Source organism: Aspergillus pseudoviridinutans, assembly GCF_018340605.1.
Source record: "Aspergillus pseudoviridinutans IFM 55266 DNA, scaffold_5, whole genome shotgun sequence".
In the NCBI taxonomy this organism is placed as follows: Eukaryota; Fungi; Ascomycota; class Eurotiomycetes; order Eurotiales; family Aspergillaceae; genus Aspergillus; species Aspergillus pseudoviridinutans.
This window is the reverse complement of record NW_025091285.1, coordinates 1,556,475-1,570,296: the sequence shown is the minus strand read 5'-3', so window position 1 is coordinate 1,570,296 and position 13,822 is coordinate 1,556,475. Positions and strand designations below refer to the sequence as shown.

Sequence of the window (13,822 nt, the reverse complement as noted above, 5' to 3'; positions counted from 1 at the left end):
ACCTGATTCTTTCTACTCTTTGACACTCATTCTTTCTTTCTCGTCCTTGTCTCGTTACCTACGATAAAAAACAATATAGCGTCCTCTCACTTCTATCGCCACTTCAAAAGAATCATCATGGCTGTGTACGAAACTCGCTTCAAGCTCAACACTGGTGCGGAGATCCCCGCCTTGGGTCTGGGTACGTTCTTCCCCCACGTTCGTCCGCTGTGAACAGGCCAGCTTATTCAAGACAGGAACATGGCAATCGAAGCCTGGAGAGGTTGAGAGAGCCGTAAGCCATGCTATCTCGGTGGGATACAGACACATCGACACCGCGTACTGCTACCAGAACGAAACAGAGGTCGGCAATGGCATCAAGGAGGCGCTGCAATCTGGAAAGGTCAAGCGTGAGGATTTGTTTGTCACCACCAAGCTGTGGTGCACATACCACACACGAGTCGAAGAGGCTCTGGACAAGAGCTTGAAGAACCTGGGCTTGGACTACGTTGATCTCTACCTGATGCACTGGCCCTTGGCCATGAACCCTGAGGGTAAGAACTTCAGCTCTTCGTTTGACAGAACCACAGGGGAGTCTAACGAATTGAAAGGAAACCATGAGCTGTTCCCCAAGCACCCCGATGGCTCCCGGGACATTGTCCACTCCCACTCCCACGTCACCACCTGGAAGAGCATGGAGAAGCTGCTGGCTACCGGCAAAGCCAAGGCTATCGGTGTCTCCAACTACAGCAAGAAATATCTCGAGCAGCTGCTGCCCGAGGCGACTGTTGTTCCGGCCGTCAACCAGATCGAGAACCACCCATCTCTTCCTCAGCAGGAGATTGTAGATTTCTGCAAGGAGAAGGGGATTCACATCACCGCATACAGCCCTCTGGGTAGCACGGGAAGCCCCTTGTTTACCGCCGAGCCTATTGTCCAGGTTGCGAAGAAGAGAGGAGTCAGCCCGGCCAGCGTTCTCCTCAGCTGGCACAGTACGTTTCCACTGCCATACACTTCCCCTTCTTGTCTACACCTCGCTAACAATCTATTGTAATAGTCGCCCGTGGATCTTCTGTTCTCGCCAAGTCTGTAACACCTTCTCGTATCGAGGAGAACCGCACCAGCCTGATCAAGCTCGATGATGAGGACATGGCTACCATCGCCAAGTACACGAACGAGCTCGCCGAGAAGAAGGCCTTCCAGCGTTTCGTCTATCCTCCTTTCGGGGTCGATTTCGGCTTCCCAGATAAGTCGTAAGCGGCTTTCTTCCTATCGCCTCCCTAAACCGAGCAACGCGGTTGTACTGTCAACAAAGATTGTATATAATGAATAAACAGCKGTCTTTGCGTCTCTAGAATCTAGCATTGTATAGAAAGAAGCTCGTACAGAACAATAGGTTTTTCTTGAATTTATGAATAAGCAAATAAGCACTCCAGTACTCAAGACATTGCCAAAAGGAGATGTTCAAAATCGACAGATGCTCCTTTCAGAACAGCAAATGCACAAGACAAGCTATGGCACATGTCCATCAGATAGTAACCAAGCAGCAGAAATGACTTCACTCACCGCCTCCATCACAGTCAATCTTTCTGCTTTATCCTATAACTCACCTGCTGTCAACATATTAATCAGGGCTTCCAGCTCGCTGCCAGTCGCTGTTCTTTAGATCATGAGATGTAGAAATCAAACACCGGCTCCGTGGTAGATGGGAATGCAGAGATCTATTCCTTTGCCTTTTTGATGACTCTGTGCTTGACAACCACCTCTCCTACAGCCAAACCAATCCATTCCCTTTCCAGAGAAATCTCCAAAGATGCGGTGGACGAGTCCTCCTCGGTGTCAGAGAAAACATTTCGCGAAGTAAAGAACTCCCTATGGCCCAGCTCCACTATCTCCGCTGGGATCTCCTGCTCGCTGCTCTGGGCGCGCAGCCTAGCAAACGCACGCAGGGCCTGAACCCGTCGCTGCTCCCGCTCTAGCAAGATCGCCTGGGCTAGCGTACTCGACAGAATCCGACGTGCGTTCATCTTGACAAAAGCCTCTTTCAAGTGCTTGAAGGGCAGGCATACGAGGACGGCCGAGGTGATCACGACCTCCGGGCTTTGCTTCTGTTCCTCGAGAGCCGTGAACGAACCGAACTTGACCTCTGCCAGCTTTGGGTTGGGGAGGGAAGGCGTCGGAGAGGAGTGTAGGTATTCGGGAATCCGGTCGGGCATGCCTTTGCAGTGGGCCTGAGGGAACAATGTGAAGTCGGCTTCCATGTGGCTGACGACAAAGTCCAGCGCGGCGGTCAGCAGATGTGCAGCCCACTTGGTCTGAAGTTCGTCGTTGGCGTCGTTGACCTTGTTTGGCGTTCCCTGGCTGTCGGTGGCTGGCTGGTCGGCGGAGGATTTCTCAGGCTCTGCGATCTGAGGAGCCGTGATGAGAAATTTGGATATGCAGAAGCCGAAGTAGAATATCAGTTCGATGTTGTCCCAGTTGATGACTTCCACAATCAGCCTGATACCCGTTTCGACAATATCCCGCCGCTGAAGGAAAGCTCCGGAGCTGGCGTAGCACATGGCAAAATCCGCCAGTGCCGTGTTGATTGGATATGGAGACGACTTGATACTCTCTTCCGTGTACCCCAAACTGAAGAGTGTCATGGACCTGAGCCGTTTCTGGTTCAATAGGGCCAACCCGTACAAACTCTGAAGCGCAATTCCAAACGCCTTGACCAACAGGAAGTTCTCACTAGCCATCGCTACTATTTCGGGTATTTCCTGCTTGGCTGCAGGTGACTTCAAAATCGCGGCGAGAAGAGGACTGCGGGCGATCAACACCTTGTGTGTGCGGATGGTGATCGGTGGGAAGTTGTCTTTGCCCGACTTCAGTAGGATCCGGCAGTCGTGAAATTCCTCGCTGTCATAGAGGCGAAGGACGTACGCGGCGAGGGGACCGTCGTCATACTCTGTAGCGGCTTCAGGATATTTCTTTGCGACTGGTTGTGGGACACGATCAGCCTCCAGGCTATACCATATTCTGACTCACTCGATGAGACTCACCTCCATTTTCAGCGACATCCTTGGAGCTCATTTCGTTATCCTTCAACGGCCAGTTTTTAGATACGTGATTGAGATCCGCTGAAACGACCTCCCCGTTCTTGACTGGGTGCGGCGCATACGATGGCAAATCATGGCTTGTCAAGCTGCACGCTCCATTGACATATCCGCTTCGCGGGGTGTACACGCAGGTACAACAATCTCCAGCATGATGGACACAGCAGCATGAGGGCCGGCGTGGGCAGTCGCAATCGGCCCGGGCCTTGTGAACACAGCATGCGGGATCGAATCGGCAGGTTGCCGTTCCATGGAACTGACAATATGGGAGTTTCTTGGGGGCCGAGGAAGAGAGGCTCACGTCCCCGGGGATCCCGCTCTGGACACTCGAAGCGCGGATTGTCTCTTCAGTGGTTGCCGCAATGGAAGGGGAATGCAAAGGCACAGCGGATGTTTGTGCGACAAAAGAGATGTCGTGGTAGGAGTGCGCAGCGTGATGATCACCGCCGTAGGCATCTAGGAGCGAGTTATCAGGACCTTAATTCTCCACAGAATAACATTGAAACTCACACTCACATTGACTCTGAGCCAGGACGGGTTTCTTCCCCCAGGATGCCCCATCAACAATCAGTGGGAGGCGCAGCGTATCCACAGAAGACGGCGCGCGCGACTGGGCAGCATCAGCATCGTCAGCCGTAGTCTTGTACGACGGAGGAGACTCGCCGCAACTGGGTGCGTTAGAGTCGCCCTGCGATGACTGCTTGTTCTTATTCTGTTTCTTCTTCTTCTTATTAGCCTTCTTCTTGGCCCTGCGGTTCTCTGCCCAGCCGTCTAACTGCGGGAGCACCATCGACGCCATGACGGGAACCGAGCAGCAGTTTCTGCACAGGGCAGATCTGCAGTCGGGATCACGATAGTCGAACGAAGGCTCGCTAGCGGATCCGGAGGTCTGAGGACAAGATGGCAAATCAGTGATACAGATGGAGTAGCGCCTACGCATAGCCTTCTTCCACTCTGTTTCCTTCTTTGTCTGTTTGAAGGCAGTCAGGAAACGAAGATGGAAGATGTGTTTGAACTTAGGAAGGTATTCCCTAGAATGAAGTAGAAACCCGAAGATGGAAAATTTAAGTGGGATATGGAAAGGATAAAGAGCGAATAATGTGTTGATGTATGAAGAGATCTCTTGTTCTGTCACTGCTTGGTCGCTATAGCGATGTCATCTGGTCTGGGACTCCGGACTGGGCTTCACTAACAATGTTGGTAGTATCGTAATAAGGTAACTCCCTATAACTCTACACATTATGTTCCAAAACTAGACTGTACTCTTCATATGCGAAGGATATATCCTGTCATCACTCTTTCATTCTCTTGAAGTACTAATCGGGAGAAGGGCTAACATTCACCACGTGATTMCTCTCAGTGTGAAATAACGCTCACCTCATCTATCTCAGGTTCTACTCTGTACTTTCAGAAAGTAGACCAGCTCTAGATGTCTCATACGCTTTCTGTCATCATCCAAAATCACGCTTGTCTTATTTGTCTATATTGACAATGTACCTTAGTGGTAGTTCGATGCGGATGATGTCAAAACGAAGAGGTATCTGAATCGATAGATGGAAGACAGGCTATATATGAATAGTAATCCCAGTAAGCAAAGAAATAATTCCATTTCGCCCAACATGAAAAGAAGCAGTTGGTATATAGTCGTCGACGAAAAGAATCAACCCTGAATCAAGAGGTATCGGATACACGAGGAGATATAAGGAGGGAAATTGTGAAATCCGAGATGCTAGATAGACAAAAATAAATAGGAAATATATGAGGGAGTGTGAAGAGGCCTCCGGCAAGGAAATAATGCGCTTAAAACATTCCTCCTTCTATGGGCACACTGGGCGGCGGGTATTGCGGGACAGCCGGTGCAGGGGGCAGATGGGCAGCGGCGGCAGCCATGGCTTGCTGTCGGGCCTTGGAGTTCAGACTACCCCCCTCGCTGGAAGTCTTGCGGAGCTTGTTATGTTTGGACTTGGGCCGCTTGTTGTTGTCGTCAGAGAAAGTGCTATGTTCCTCTGGAGGGCTGCTGACTGTCGAGGCCGGATGGTACGACTCGTGCTTCTCGCCCTTGAGGGCGCCAATGATGGTCTGGGTGGTGGTCTGGCGGCGTCGTCGTGGGTTCATAGGCGGGATTGGGGGCGTCTCCATGCCGTTACTTAAGCTTGCGCCTGGGGGAAGACCCACGGTCGGCACGTTGGATGTGCATGACACAAAAGTTGGCTCGGAGATCAGGGTCTTGTCGATGACCCGCTTTTGAAGGCCGCCATGGCCTGCGGCTCGCTGAGGCAGAGGATGGGCGCCCGTTGCATGGGTGGGTAGAGATGTCGTAGAATGATTCGGGGACATTTCGTGTAGAGGTGGTGTGGCATTGGCGGAATAAGGAGCAATTGGAGACGGCCGAGGAGACACTCCAATCATAGAAGGGTTGGTGGAGGGCGGCGGAGGTCGATCAAAGTAGCCCGATGTGGTAGACCGACTCCCGCTGCGGTATCGTCCAGATGCGGCTGACGAGCAACGATCGTAGGATGCTGAACGATCATTGGCCTCTACCGATGGACGCGTGGAGGATGGAACGGAAGGGACGGCTCGCTGGTCAAAGAGCGGGAACGGCTCTGGGGAGCCGGCAGCATCTTCTTTCAGTGTTCCCAGGTCATCGCGATCGCGGTATCGTGTTCGGCTCTTGGAGCGGCCGGAGGCGTCCGAGCTCGAACGATCCCTCTGAGACCTCATGCTTGAATGCGGTGAGGCGCCACGGCTGCGGCTCGATTCGCGGGAGTCTTCGTGACTGCCGCGGCCAAAGGCCGCCACTCTGGATCGAATAGACCTCTCTCCGGCGATTTGCGGTGAGCTGGTGTTGGAGTGCTTGCCGAAGCTGAAGGGCATCTTCTCGTCCTCCTCTCGCCAGGGGTCGTCCGGTACCAAGGCTGGAGTGGATGCGCTGGCGAGACCGACTGTTTTGGTATTTTTCGGGTCTTGTCTGCTGAAGAAGGGATGCTTGGGATTCTTGCTCTTCAAAAGGGCAAAGGCGTTGCCGGGCTTTGTTTGAGGGGGGTAGTCTGGTGTTCGATGCCCGGAGATCGGGCTAGCTGATCGACTCTCGCTTTCAGCAAACCCTCTCAGCTTTTCCTGCACTCTCTTGCGCCGCTCAGCCAGCTCGATCTCGAATTCTTCCCGCTCCCGCTGGGTCTCCGTGCTTCCTTGACGTCTATGCTTCGATCTCAATTCATCGTCCCAAGAAGGCATCTTTGAGTTGTCCTGTGAGTCCCTTGAGCTGTTTCCGGCGGTGGACGCGCGCTGAGAGAAAGCATCGGCCGTATCCGACCCGTTGGCCACGGATCCATCAACCTCGTCATCGTTAGGTTTTGGTGGGAAGGCTTGAGAGTGCGGTGCGTGGAATGACGAGCGATCGCTGTCACGTCGAAGATGGGTGCGAATCAGACCGCTTAGTCCAAGGCCCGAGGGTCCGAGTGTGGGTGAGTCCGGCTTCTCCGGGAGAGCACTGCTGTCATCCGCAACGCTTGCTCTTTCCGATGCTTCAATCTCAACAATAGGCTTCAAATCACCGAGATCGGAGAACCGAACTTCAGGCACAACGCTTTGATGTTCTTCAGGGGGAGTTGCAGGCTTGGATGACGGGCTAGATCGGAAAGCAGGATGGACAGCGTCAATAACAGCCGCAACGTCCCTTGCATTGAACTCATCACCTTCATCGTCGGATGCATCAGGACTGGGGTTCGCGAAAAAGGTGCCATTTGCAGGGCCGGCGGGAGAAGCGTCGATGCTCGGGGCAGTCGAATGATTCGCCGCACGATGAGACTCGCTGTAATGAGAGGAGGCAGACTCGGGTCTGGACCAACCGCTCGTGTTTGAAAGACCTCGGGAACGTCCAATGCGTTCCTGGGGAGTCCTCCGACCAGCAGGTGATGGAGCTCGTCGGAGGGGCGGTGTGCTCCTGCCCTGGTGCATCTGCAGTTGACGTCGCGTAAACTGATTCTCATCAAAAGCGCTTTGAGGCTTGTTGAAGAGGCCCATCGCCGTAGCTTTTCCATGATCTTCCGGTTGCAAGGCGGCCGCCAATGTTCCTAGTTCCTCATTCTCGCTGACGGGTGGACTCAGTGGCGGTACGCCATAGCCGGGACTCAGTTGCGACTTTGGTTCCTTGGGGTCGCTGTCGTTGCTCGGCAGCTGTGGCGACGCGTCTGAGGATGGAGGGCTGGTCGGACGGGAAGTCTCAGGTGTTGGCTCAGCGATCGCGAGTCTCTGGAGGCGGTCACGCAAGTTGGTCGCACTTCTGGAGTACGTCCGGGTAAGGAGAGGTAACTCTGGCGTACCCGCACGTTGGCGACTTAGACTTTCCAGGCGGTGCAGCGTCGTGTTCTGCTGGTTCTGTGCGGACTGTGCCAGACCTTGCCCATAGAGACGTCGAGATTTAAAGGAGCCACGTTCGGAGGCCATGGCCCCTATGAATCCTGACTTCGAATTCTCGCCAGGACCCCCAGTCCCTGTGGAAAATGACTCTCCATCGATCGAGGTAGCTGCCGTTGACGTGCGACGATTGGCAGTAGGGCCCGACGCGGTTGAGGACGATGTTGTCCGCTTCATGGAGGAGATGCTTGATAGACCATCCTCCGATTCTTGGGCTAGAGATTCGTGCTGATTCTCTTCGGCCGCGCGCTCCTCCTCCTTTTCCTTCAGCCTCAAGCGTTGGAAAGCAGACATAGACAGGTCGTGCTCATAAAGGGCGCGTCCCACCGGTGCTCGACCCGACTCGGATCCGGAACCATTCGCTGTCTTGGTCGGGATCTTGTAAACCTTCTGCCGTCCACCAAATAGATTATTGCCCTCTGTTCGCCGGGCTCGGCTCATGATACTGCCATGGTGCGAACGATCATCATCGGTCCCATAGCCACCGTCGCCGCCGGAGACGAACGAATCGGTACGGCCCAGGTTGATCGATGGCCTACCATCAATAGAAGCCTCGTCAATGTCTGCCAAAAGGTTCGGACTGTGCCCGAAAAGATTCAATCGGGAAGCGCGCTTGGGAAAGAGGACGCTGTCGTCACTCGCTTTGCCGATCAATGAGTCTGGGTCATCCTGTTCTCGCAGCATGCTGAAACGTGCAGACAGCTTTGGCATCAGCAAGCTGGTGCGAAAGTCATCCGTAGATGGCAGAGCGTTTGCGAGGTCGAGCTCCGGTTTATCTTCTTGTTCTCCCTTTTTGCTTTTCCATGATAACTTGGAGGTCAGTGATGTCGGTACACTTTCTACCATGCTCTCGCCATCCTCCTTTACTTTCTCCTTTCTGCTTTTCCGAAATCGATTCATGGTTCGGCCGTAAAACACGGATTATGGTGGTAAGGCGAAAGTATCCGGCCGAGGGCTCGATGATCTTTGCGCAATGAGGATTGGCCACTCGATCGAAAGATGGTGTGAACCGCTATGCCGTCAACGATTACCAGTCAGAAATGAAGCCATCGACTGTTGACACCACTGTACAGATAGAGAAAGTGCGCGGAATTGATAAAGGACGGGTAAGCAATGACATACAGAATATTGAGAACAGAAAGTGATGAGAGTGAGAGAAGAGATATCAATGTATCACAATCATGGATTCATCCCCTGCGCATAGAATGTCGGACTCCGCAGGCGAATAGTACTTTGGCTCGCTCCAAAAATAGCCAATTAAAGATAGGGATGGGCTGAGCTATCGAAGGACGGGGTGACAGGAAAGTCACGAAACAGGTGAAGAATCCTAGGTAGGATAGAACTGGTCGAAGTCGACTAATGGCGAGCCTGCATAAGATGGTTGAATGTGGCTGCAATGCAATGTTGAGGGTGGCGGAGGTATTTGGTTGGTTGTACTGATTGACGTCTACAGTGGAGGAGAGGACCAAGGAGAGCGAAAGGATGAGTCGTGAACAATTGATTCGGTTCGAGCAATTGGTGATCAATTGGAGATATCAGAAGTGTGTGCCAACAAGATTGTTGAATCGAGAGGCAAGATAAATGAGAGACAGAAGTTGGATACGAAGGATGCTGGAAGTGTACTTAGTTCATTAAGGAGCGATAGAGTCCAAGTCGAAGAAAGGGAAAAGGAAGGGAAAACGTCAAAGTAATATTGTCATGCGTTCAGACGATTTTATTGTTTTATTATTCTTTACTCGTTACTTTTCTAGTTTATTATTGATTTGATAATTAAGAATGGGGCGAAGAAAAAAAAATAAAAAACAAAAGAAAATAAAGGAATCTGGATCCGATCGTCCATGATACTTCCCTTTTTACTCTTTTCTCTTTTCGTTTTCATTTTCGTCTTGTTCTTCCCTTCTCTTCGTGAGTGTTCCAGCGCGTAAGGTACCGAGCTTAGATACAGACTACGGAGGGCTTTACTCAGTACTAGTCTGCCTTGGTATCCAGGTGTGCTTGATAGTACAGTCAAATAATTTCTGGGCCCCATTAGCAACACTGGCGAGTGTTTGATTGGTAGGGGATCGACAAAGAGATCAAATTTTGATGCCGAAGTTGAAGAACACCTCCACTTGATGGGCGCAGAACTAGTTATGGACATTTCTTTTTGATGCCTGTATACAACCTGTTTTTGCCTATATTGAACAGCCTTATTCCCGAGGTTACATGCCCCTGGTACGGCATCCATCATATTCAATTTCGACCACAGGACCACAAGATATAAACTGCTAAGAAACCATGGGTGACCTTCTAATACTGTACGGTACCTCATACTAGCGCGGAGCGTCCCTTGCAGGTCCCGCAACTCAATAGTCCAATAGGATGGTGCAATACCATCTGGTATGAGGGGTGTTTCAGCTACTATACAGTACGGAATGTTTTGATACACAACTCATGTATGGAAATATGCATCTGTAATATTCATCTTGTCCTTCACGGCGACTTGGAGAGATTTCTCTGCTGGTACCTGCTTATCTTGGTACAGAGTCCTGATGCTTACTGATTCAATAATCAAGTTTGCAGCAGCCCATGGGATGTAGATATGTGTTCGACGAGATCACCAAACCTGGTTCTTTCCACGGGATGTGGCCCATGTGGGCCGATCTGGGGCTGAGGACGAAGGCTGAGCTGGAGCCTCAATGTAGAACAATTGGAAATCGAGAGCCTGCATGAGGATGCATCTCAGTATCCATCAGCCTGTGTACTCAGCCTCAGTTTGGATTCGTCAATTGAACGGCCGCCAGCCTATCTAATTGATGTCTCCAAGTCCAAGATCATTCTTTTAAGGGATATTTGCCTGGTGGCAGCGCTCATGTGAACATTCATGTGTTTGATCCCTTGACGAGATTCAGATACGCTTGCACTAGGGAGGAGACGCTTCATAGTGATCTCGCAATCAGAGCTCAGGTTGTGGCTCTTCTCCGGATACTGGAGGTTCGAAGGATTTGGACACTGACTCTGTTAGTGCTAGCCTGCTAGGACACTTCCTAAATTCCCGGTTTTGCGCCCTCGGCGTGCCCATCTCAATTGATAACATCAAGTAGACGTCATCACTCGAGTACTAACATCGGCCGTGGGATATAAGAGATATTAGTCCCATAAAGACTAGTAACAAGTTGTACACAAAACCAGATAATACAGTGAACAAAGTCAACTGAGTGCCTCAAATGTAGGTAACAAAATCCAAATGTGAAAAGCGTATGCTCTGCGGAGCCAAAGACTTGAAGCAGAGTTTTAACATCAGACGATATTCTCTGAGTCGCTGGGTTTGGACGTATCACACTTCATTCATGGGTGGCCTCGCACAGGCCCACAGGTCATTCCGGCCGTAGCACACTTAAATAATGGGAGTATCCAGATTTTATGCGAGATGAGCATGTTTAAACGAGGTCCATCTCACCATCCGAGCTTTGGCGATCGTGGGTTCTCAGCTCGAGCATCTGTCTACCCGAGTGAACCATCCTACGACGATCAATGAACCACTCGCAGGGTGGTAGAATGAAATGAACCTGTTGATCGCAACGGTGAACAGGAACAGCAACGGAAGATCGAGCATTGCTGATACATATCGATAGGCAGAACTATCTACCTACCTTGGGTAGTAGGTAAGGCGACGGAATGTTCTCAACTCGAAAATCATTCATAATTGGTGTACTGGCAGGCTGACAGCCGTTGGGGAGGTAAATTACCGACCCTTAGTATCAAGCCTCGCAAAGTCATGGATGGATGGATTCGTAGGAAACTTCTAAGCTTGAGTCAAAGGAGTTGGGAGGCCTCCCTTGGTGCCCAATGGCAATTATTGATTCCTTGGGGCCTGCGTGTATGGGACATTAATATTGTCACAGGTAAGCTTAGTGTGTGTTTTGAGTTGTACTGGTACGTACCTAATAATACAAGACAGCACTGTAATTGACTTTGCCCAACGGGTGGGTGCCCCTGACTAGTACTGGAAAGGATAAGTGGTATTTCAGTTTGATGGACCCAATAGATCCAAAACAGAGATACAACTAAGGTACCTTTCACTCCAATTCCAGTCAGGTCTCTCTTTGTGTACTTCCTTTAGTATGTGGTAAAGGTAGTCTTCCTCCTGGATAGACTTAATTAAGGAAGCCCTGTGGAATGTAGGGTCATTCTTTATGGCAAATCCTGTACCAGCGAGGAATGATGAGGTCTTCCTGTCAAACCCCGTACGGAGTAGTCAAAACACAGATTCGGATCAGACATCCTCATAATCTCCCAGGCCTGGACCATTCGGGTCTTTGGGTCCTTCATTAAACGGTTCCCTCATCAGATCATCATTGGTCGCCTTCCTCAAGGTCATTATCCAGACTCCACCGCGATATTATTAAGATGTCTAGGCTGGAACTCGCCATCTTACTATCTACGGAGTGTCTACCCCATGTCTCACAGTTAAGATGCAGAAATGCATCGCTGAATAATGTGAATCAAGCGAGGCCGTCGTCTAGTCACCAACCAAGCTTTACACATGACACAAGTGATTCAATATCCAGATTCCCAGTTTCAACCCTTTACAAAGGCGTAATTTCATCGTTGTATCATAATATGGTACACTTGAGGTAGCCCACCGAGCAATCAGTAATCATCATCTCTGGATGTAAACGTCTTATCGACTCCTTCTGGTCCCTACGTCACCAGTGCACTTAAAGTAAGACATTTAATCTGGTTGAATTAGGATCTGTCGCCTTGTCAGCCCGAAGCGAAAACTGGGGATGTTCAGTGTGGATATTCCAAGGAGGTCGAATCTTCAATAAAGGGTTTCTGAGACTTCACGTATTTGCTATACTCATAGAGGTGTAGCATGCGACTAGCTATATCCATTCTTTGAATAAACAAATCCCTTACTGGATAAAAAATTTGCCAATCTAGTGGAGAATAGATACTGATACTGTTCTGGGTTGTCAATGGCGACGGATATATACTCCGTAACTGAGGGTCAACCAGAAGTATATATAGAGAACTCTGTACACCAACAAGAGGCGAAATGTCTACTTGACGAACTCAAATACTAATTGACCTATACGAGCTCTCCGTCTCGATGTGATGAAGTCGAGGTGTATATCAGCCTGCAATGCAATGCAGCCCCCCAGCTTTGAGAGGTAAAACAATCGACAAGTGCCAAGTCGATGACGCAATGAGACACCACTACATTATCAATCCACATTATACCTCTCTAGAGAGGAATCAACTTCTCTATACCATCAGCTCCAAATAATAATACTCTAATTTACAAATCAGTCGACAAAAAAATAGCCAGTAAACTCACAGATACCCCTTGCACAATGCAAGTCCTCCTCCTCGGCGGCCATGGCAAGGTAGCCCAGAAACTAACCCCGCTCCTCCTCGCCCGCGCCTGGAACGTCACCAGCGTCATCCGCAACCCAGAGCACGAGAACGAGATCATCGCGTTAGGCAAAGGCGCAAGAGGCAAACTCTCCGTTCTGCTATCCAGCCTGGATGACGTGAAAAGCGACGCCGACGCGAAGAAGATAATCGATGCCGTGTCCCCCGATTATGTAGTTTGGTCGGCCGGTATGTAATCCACCATATTGCCATGTCCATCGCGGCAGTTGATTGACTGGCCTAATAAACCACAGGAGCCGGAGGCAAAGGCGGCCCCGAGCGAACCTTCGCCATTGACGAAAAAGCCGCAAAGCACTTCCTTGCTGCGTCGTTCGCGTCGTCTCAAGTCACCAAGTTCCTGCTCGTCTCGTGGCTGGGTAGTCGACGGGTCCATCCCAGCTGGATGTCAGATGAGGATTGGGCAAGTATTCAAAATGTGTTCAATAATGTTCTTCCTACGTATGCCAAGGCCAAACTCGAGGCGGACGAGTACATGACTGCGTTGGCGGCGCGGCGCAAGCAGTCCGGCGGGCCGAAGTTGCAGGCGATCTGTCTGCGGCCAGGATGGTTGACCGATGAGCCTGCAACGGGACGAGTGGCGCTGGGGAAGACAAGGGGCGTGGGGAAGGTGACGAGGGAGGATGTTGCCAGGGTGGCGGATCAGCTGCTGGCTAGGGCGGATACGGAGGGTTGGTATGATTTGTTGAATGGGGAGGAGCCCATAGAGGAGGCTGTTGAACGAGTAGCGCGAGAAAAAGTGGACGCGGTTGATGGGGAGGATGTTGATGGCATGGTGAAGCGCTTCTTCCCATGATCCTGCATCTTGCAGGGTTGCTGCTATACAGAAGGAACCACGATTGTCATGACAGGTGTCCCCATGTTTCTCTAAAAAAAGTTGTTATTAATTTATTTTCTACGATGGTTATATG

At 50.8% G+C, this 13,822-nt stretch overlaps 4 protein-coding genes across 4 annotated transcripts; 2 read left to right on the top strand and 2 right to left on the bottom strand.

Moving 5' to 3' along the window:
• Positions 1 to 117: 117 nt before the first annotated feature.
• On the top strand, positions 118 to 1,236 carry Asppvi_007609 (putative glycerol dehydrogenase; the record flags this gene model as incomplete). Its single annotated transcript, XM_043303494.1, has 4 exons — positions 118 to 181; positions 237 to 533; positions 591 to 971; positions 1,037 to 1,236. The coding sequence occupies 4 exons, from the start codon at positions 118 to 120 to the stop codon at positions 1,234 to 1,236; spliced, it is 942 nt and encodes a 313-aa protein (XP_043159429.1).
• A 464-nt stretch (positions 1,237 to 1,700) lies between these two features.
• Positions 1,701 to 3,876, bottom strand: Asppvi_007608 (uncharacterized protein; the record flags this gene model as incomplete). Its single annotated transcript, XM_043303493.1, has 3 exons — positions 1,701 to 2,959; positions 3,024 to 3,533; positions 3,594 to 3,876. The coding sequence occupies 3 exons, from the start codon at positions 3,874 to 3,876 to the stop codon at positions 1,701 to 1,703; spliced, it is 2,052 nt and encodes a 683-aa protein (XP_043159428.1).
• A 1,001-nt stretch (positions 3,877 to 4,877) lies between these two features.
• On the bottom strand, positions 4,878 to 8,393 carry Asppvi_007607 (uncharacterized protein; the record flags this gene model as incomplete). Its single annotated transcript, XM_043303492.1, has 1 exon — positions 4,878 to 8,393. One exon carries the CDS (start codon positions 8,391 to 8,393, stop codon positions 4,878 to 4,880), a length of 3,516 nt encoding a protein of 1,171 aa, XP_043159427.1.
• A 4,439-nt stretch (positions 8,394 to 12,832) lies between these two features.
• On the top strand, positions 12,833 to 13,707 carry Asppvi_007606 (uncharacterized protein; the record flags this gene model as incomplete). The annotated part of the gene is made up of 2 exons (XM_043303491.1): positions 12,833 to 13,082; positions 13,148 to 13,707. The coding sequence occupies 2 exons, from the start codon at positions 12,833 to 12,835 to the stop codon at positions 13,705 to 13,707; spliced, it is 810 nt and encodes a 269-aa protein (XP_043159426.1).
• Positions 13,708 to 13,822: the final 115 nt, after the last annotated feature.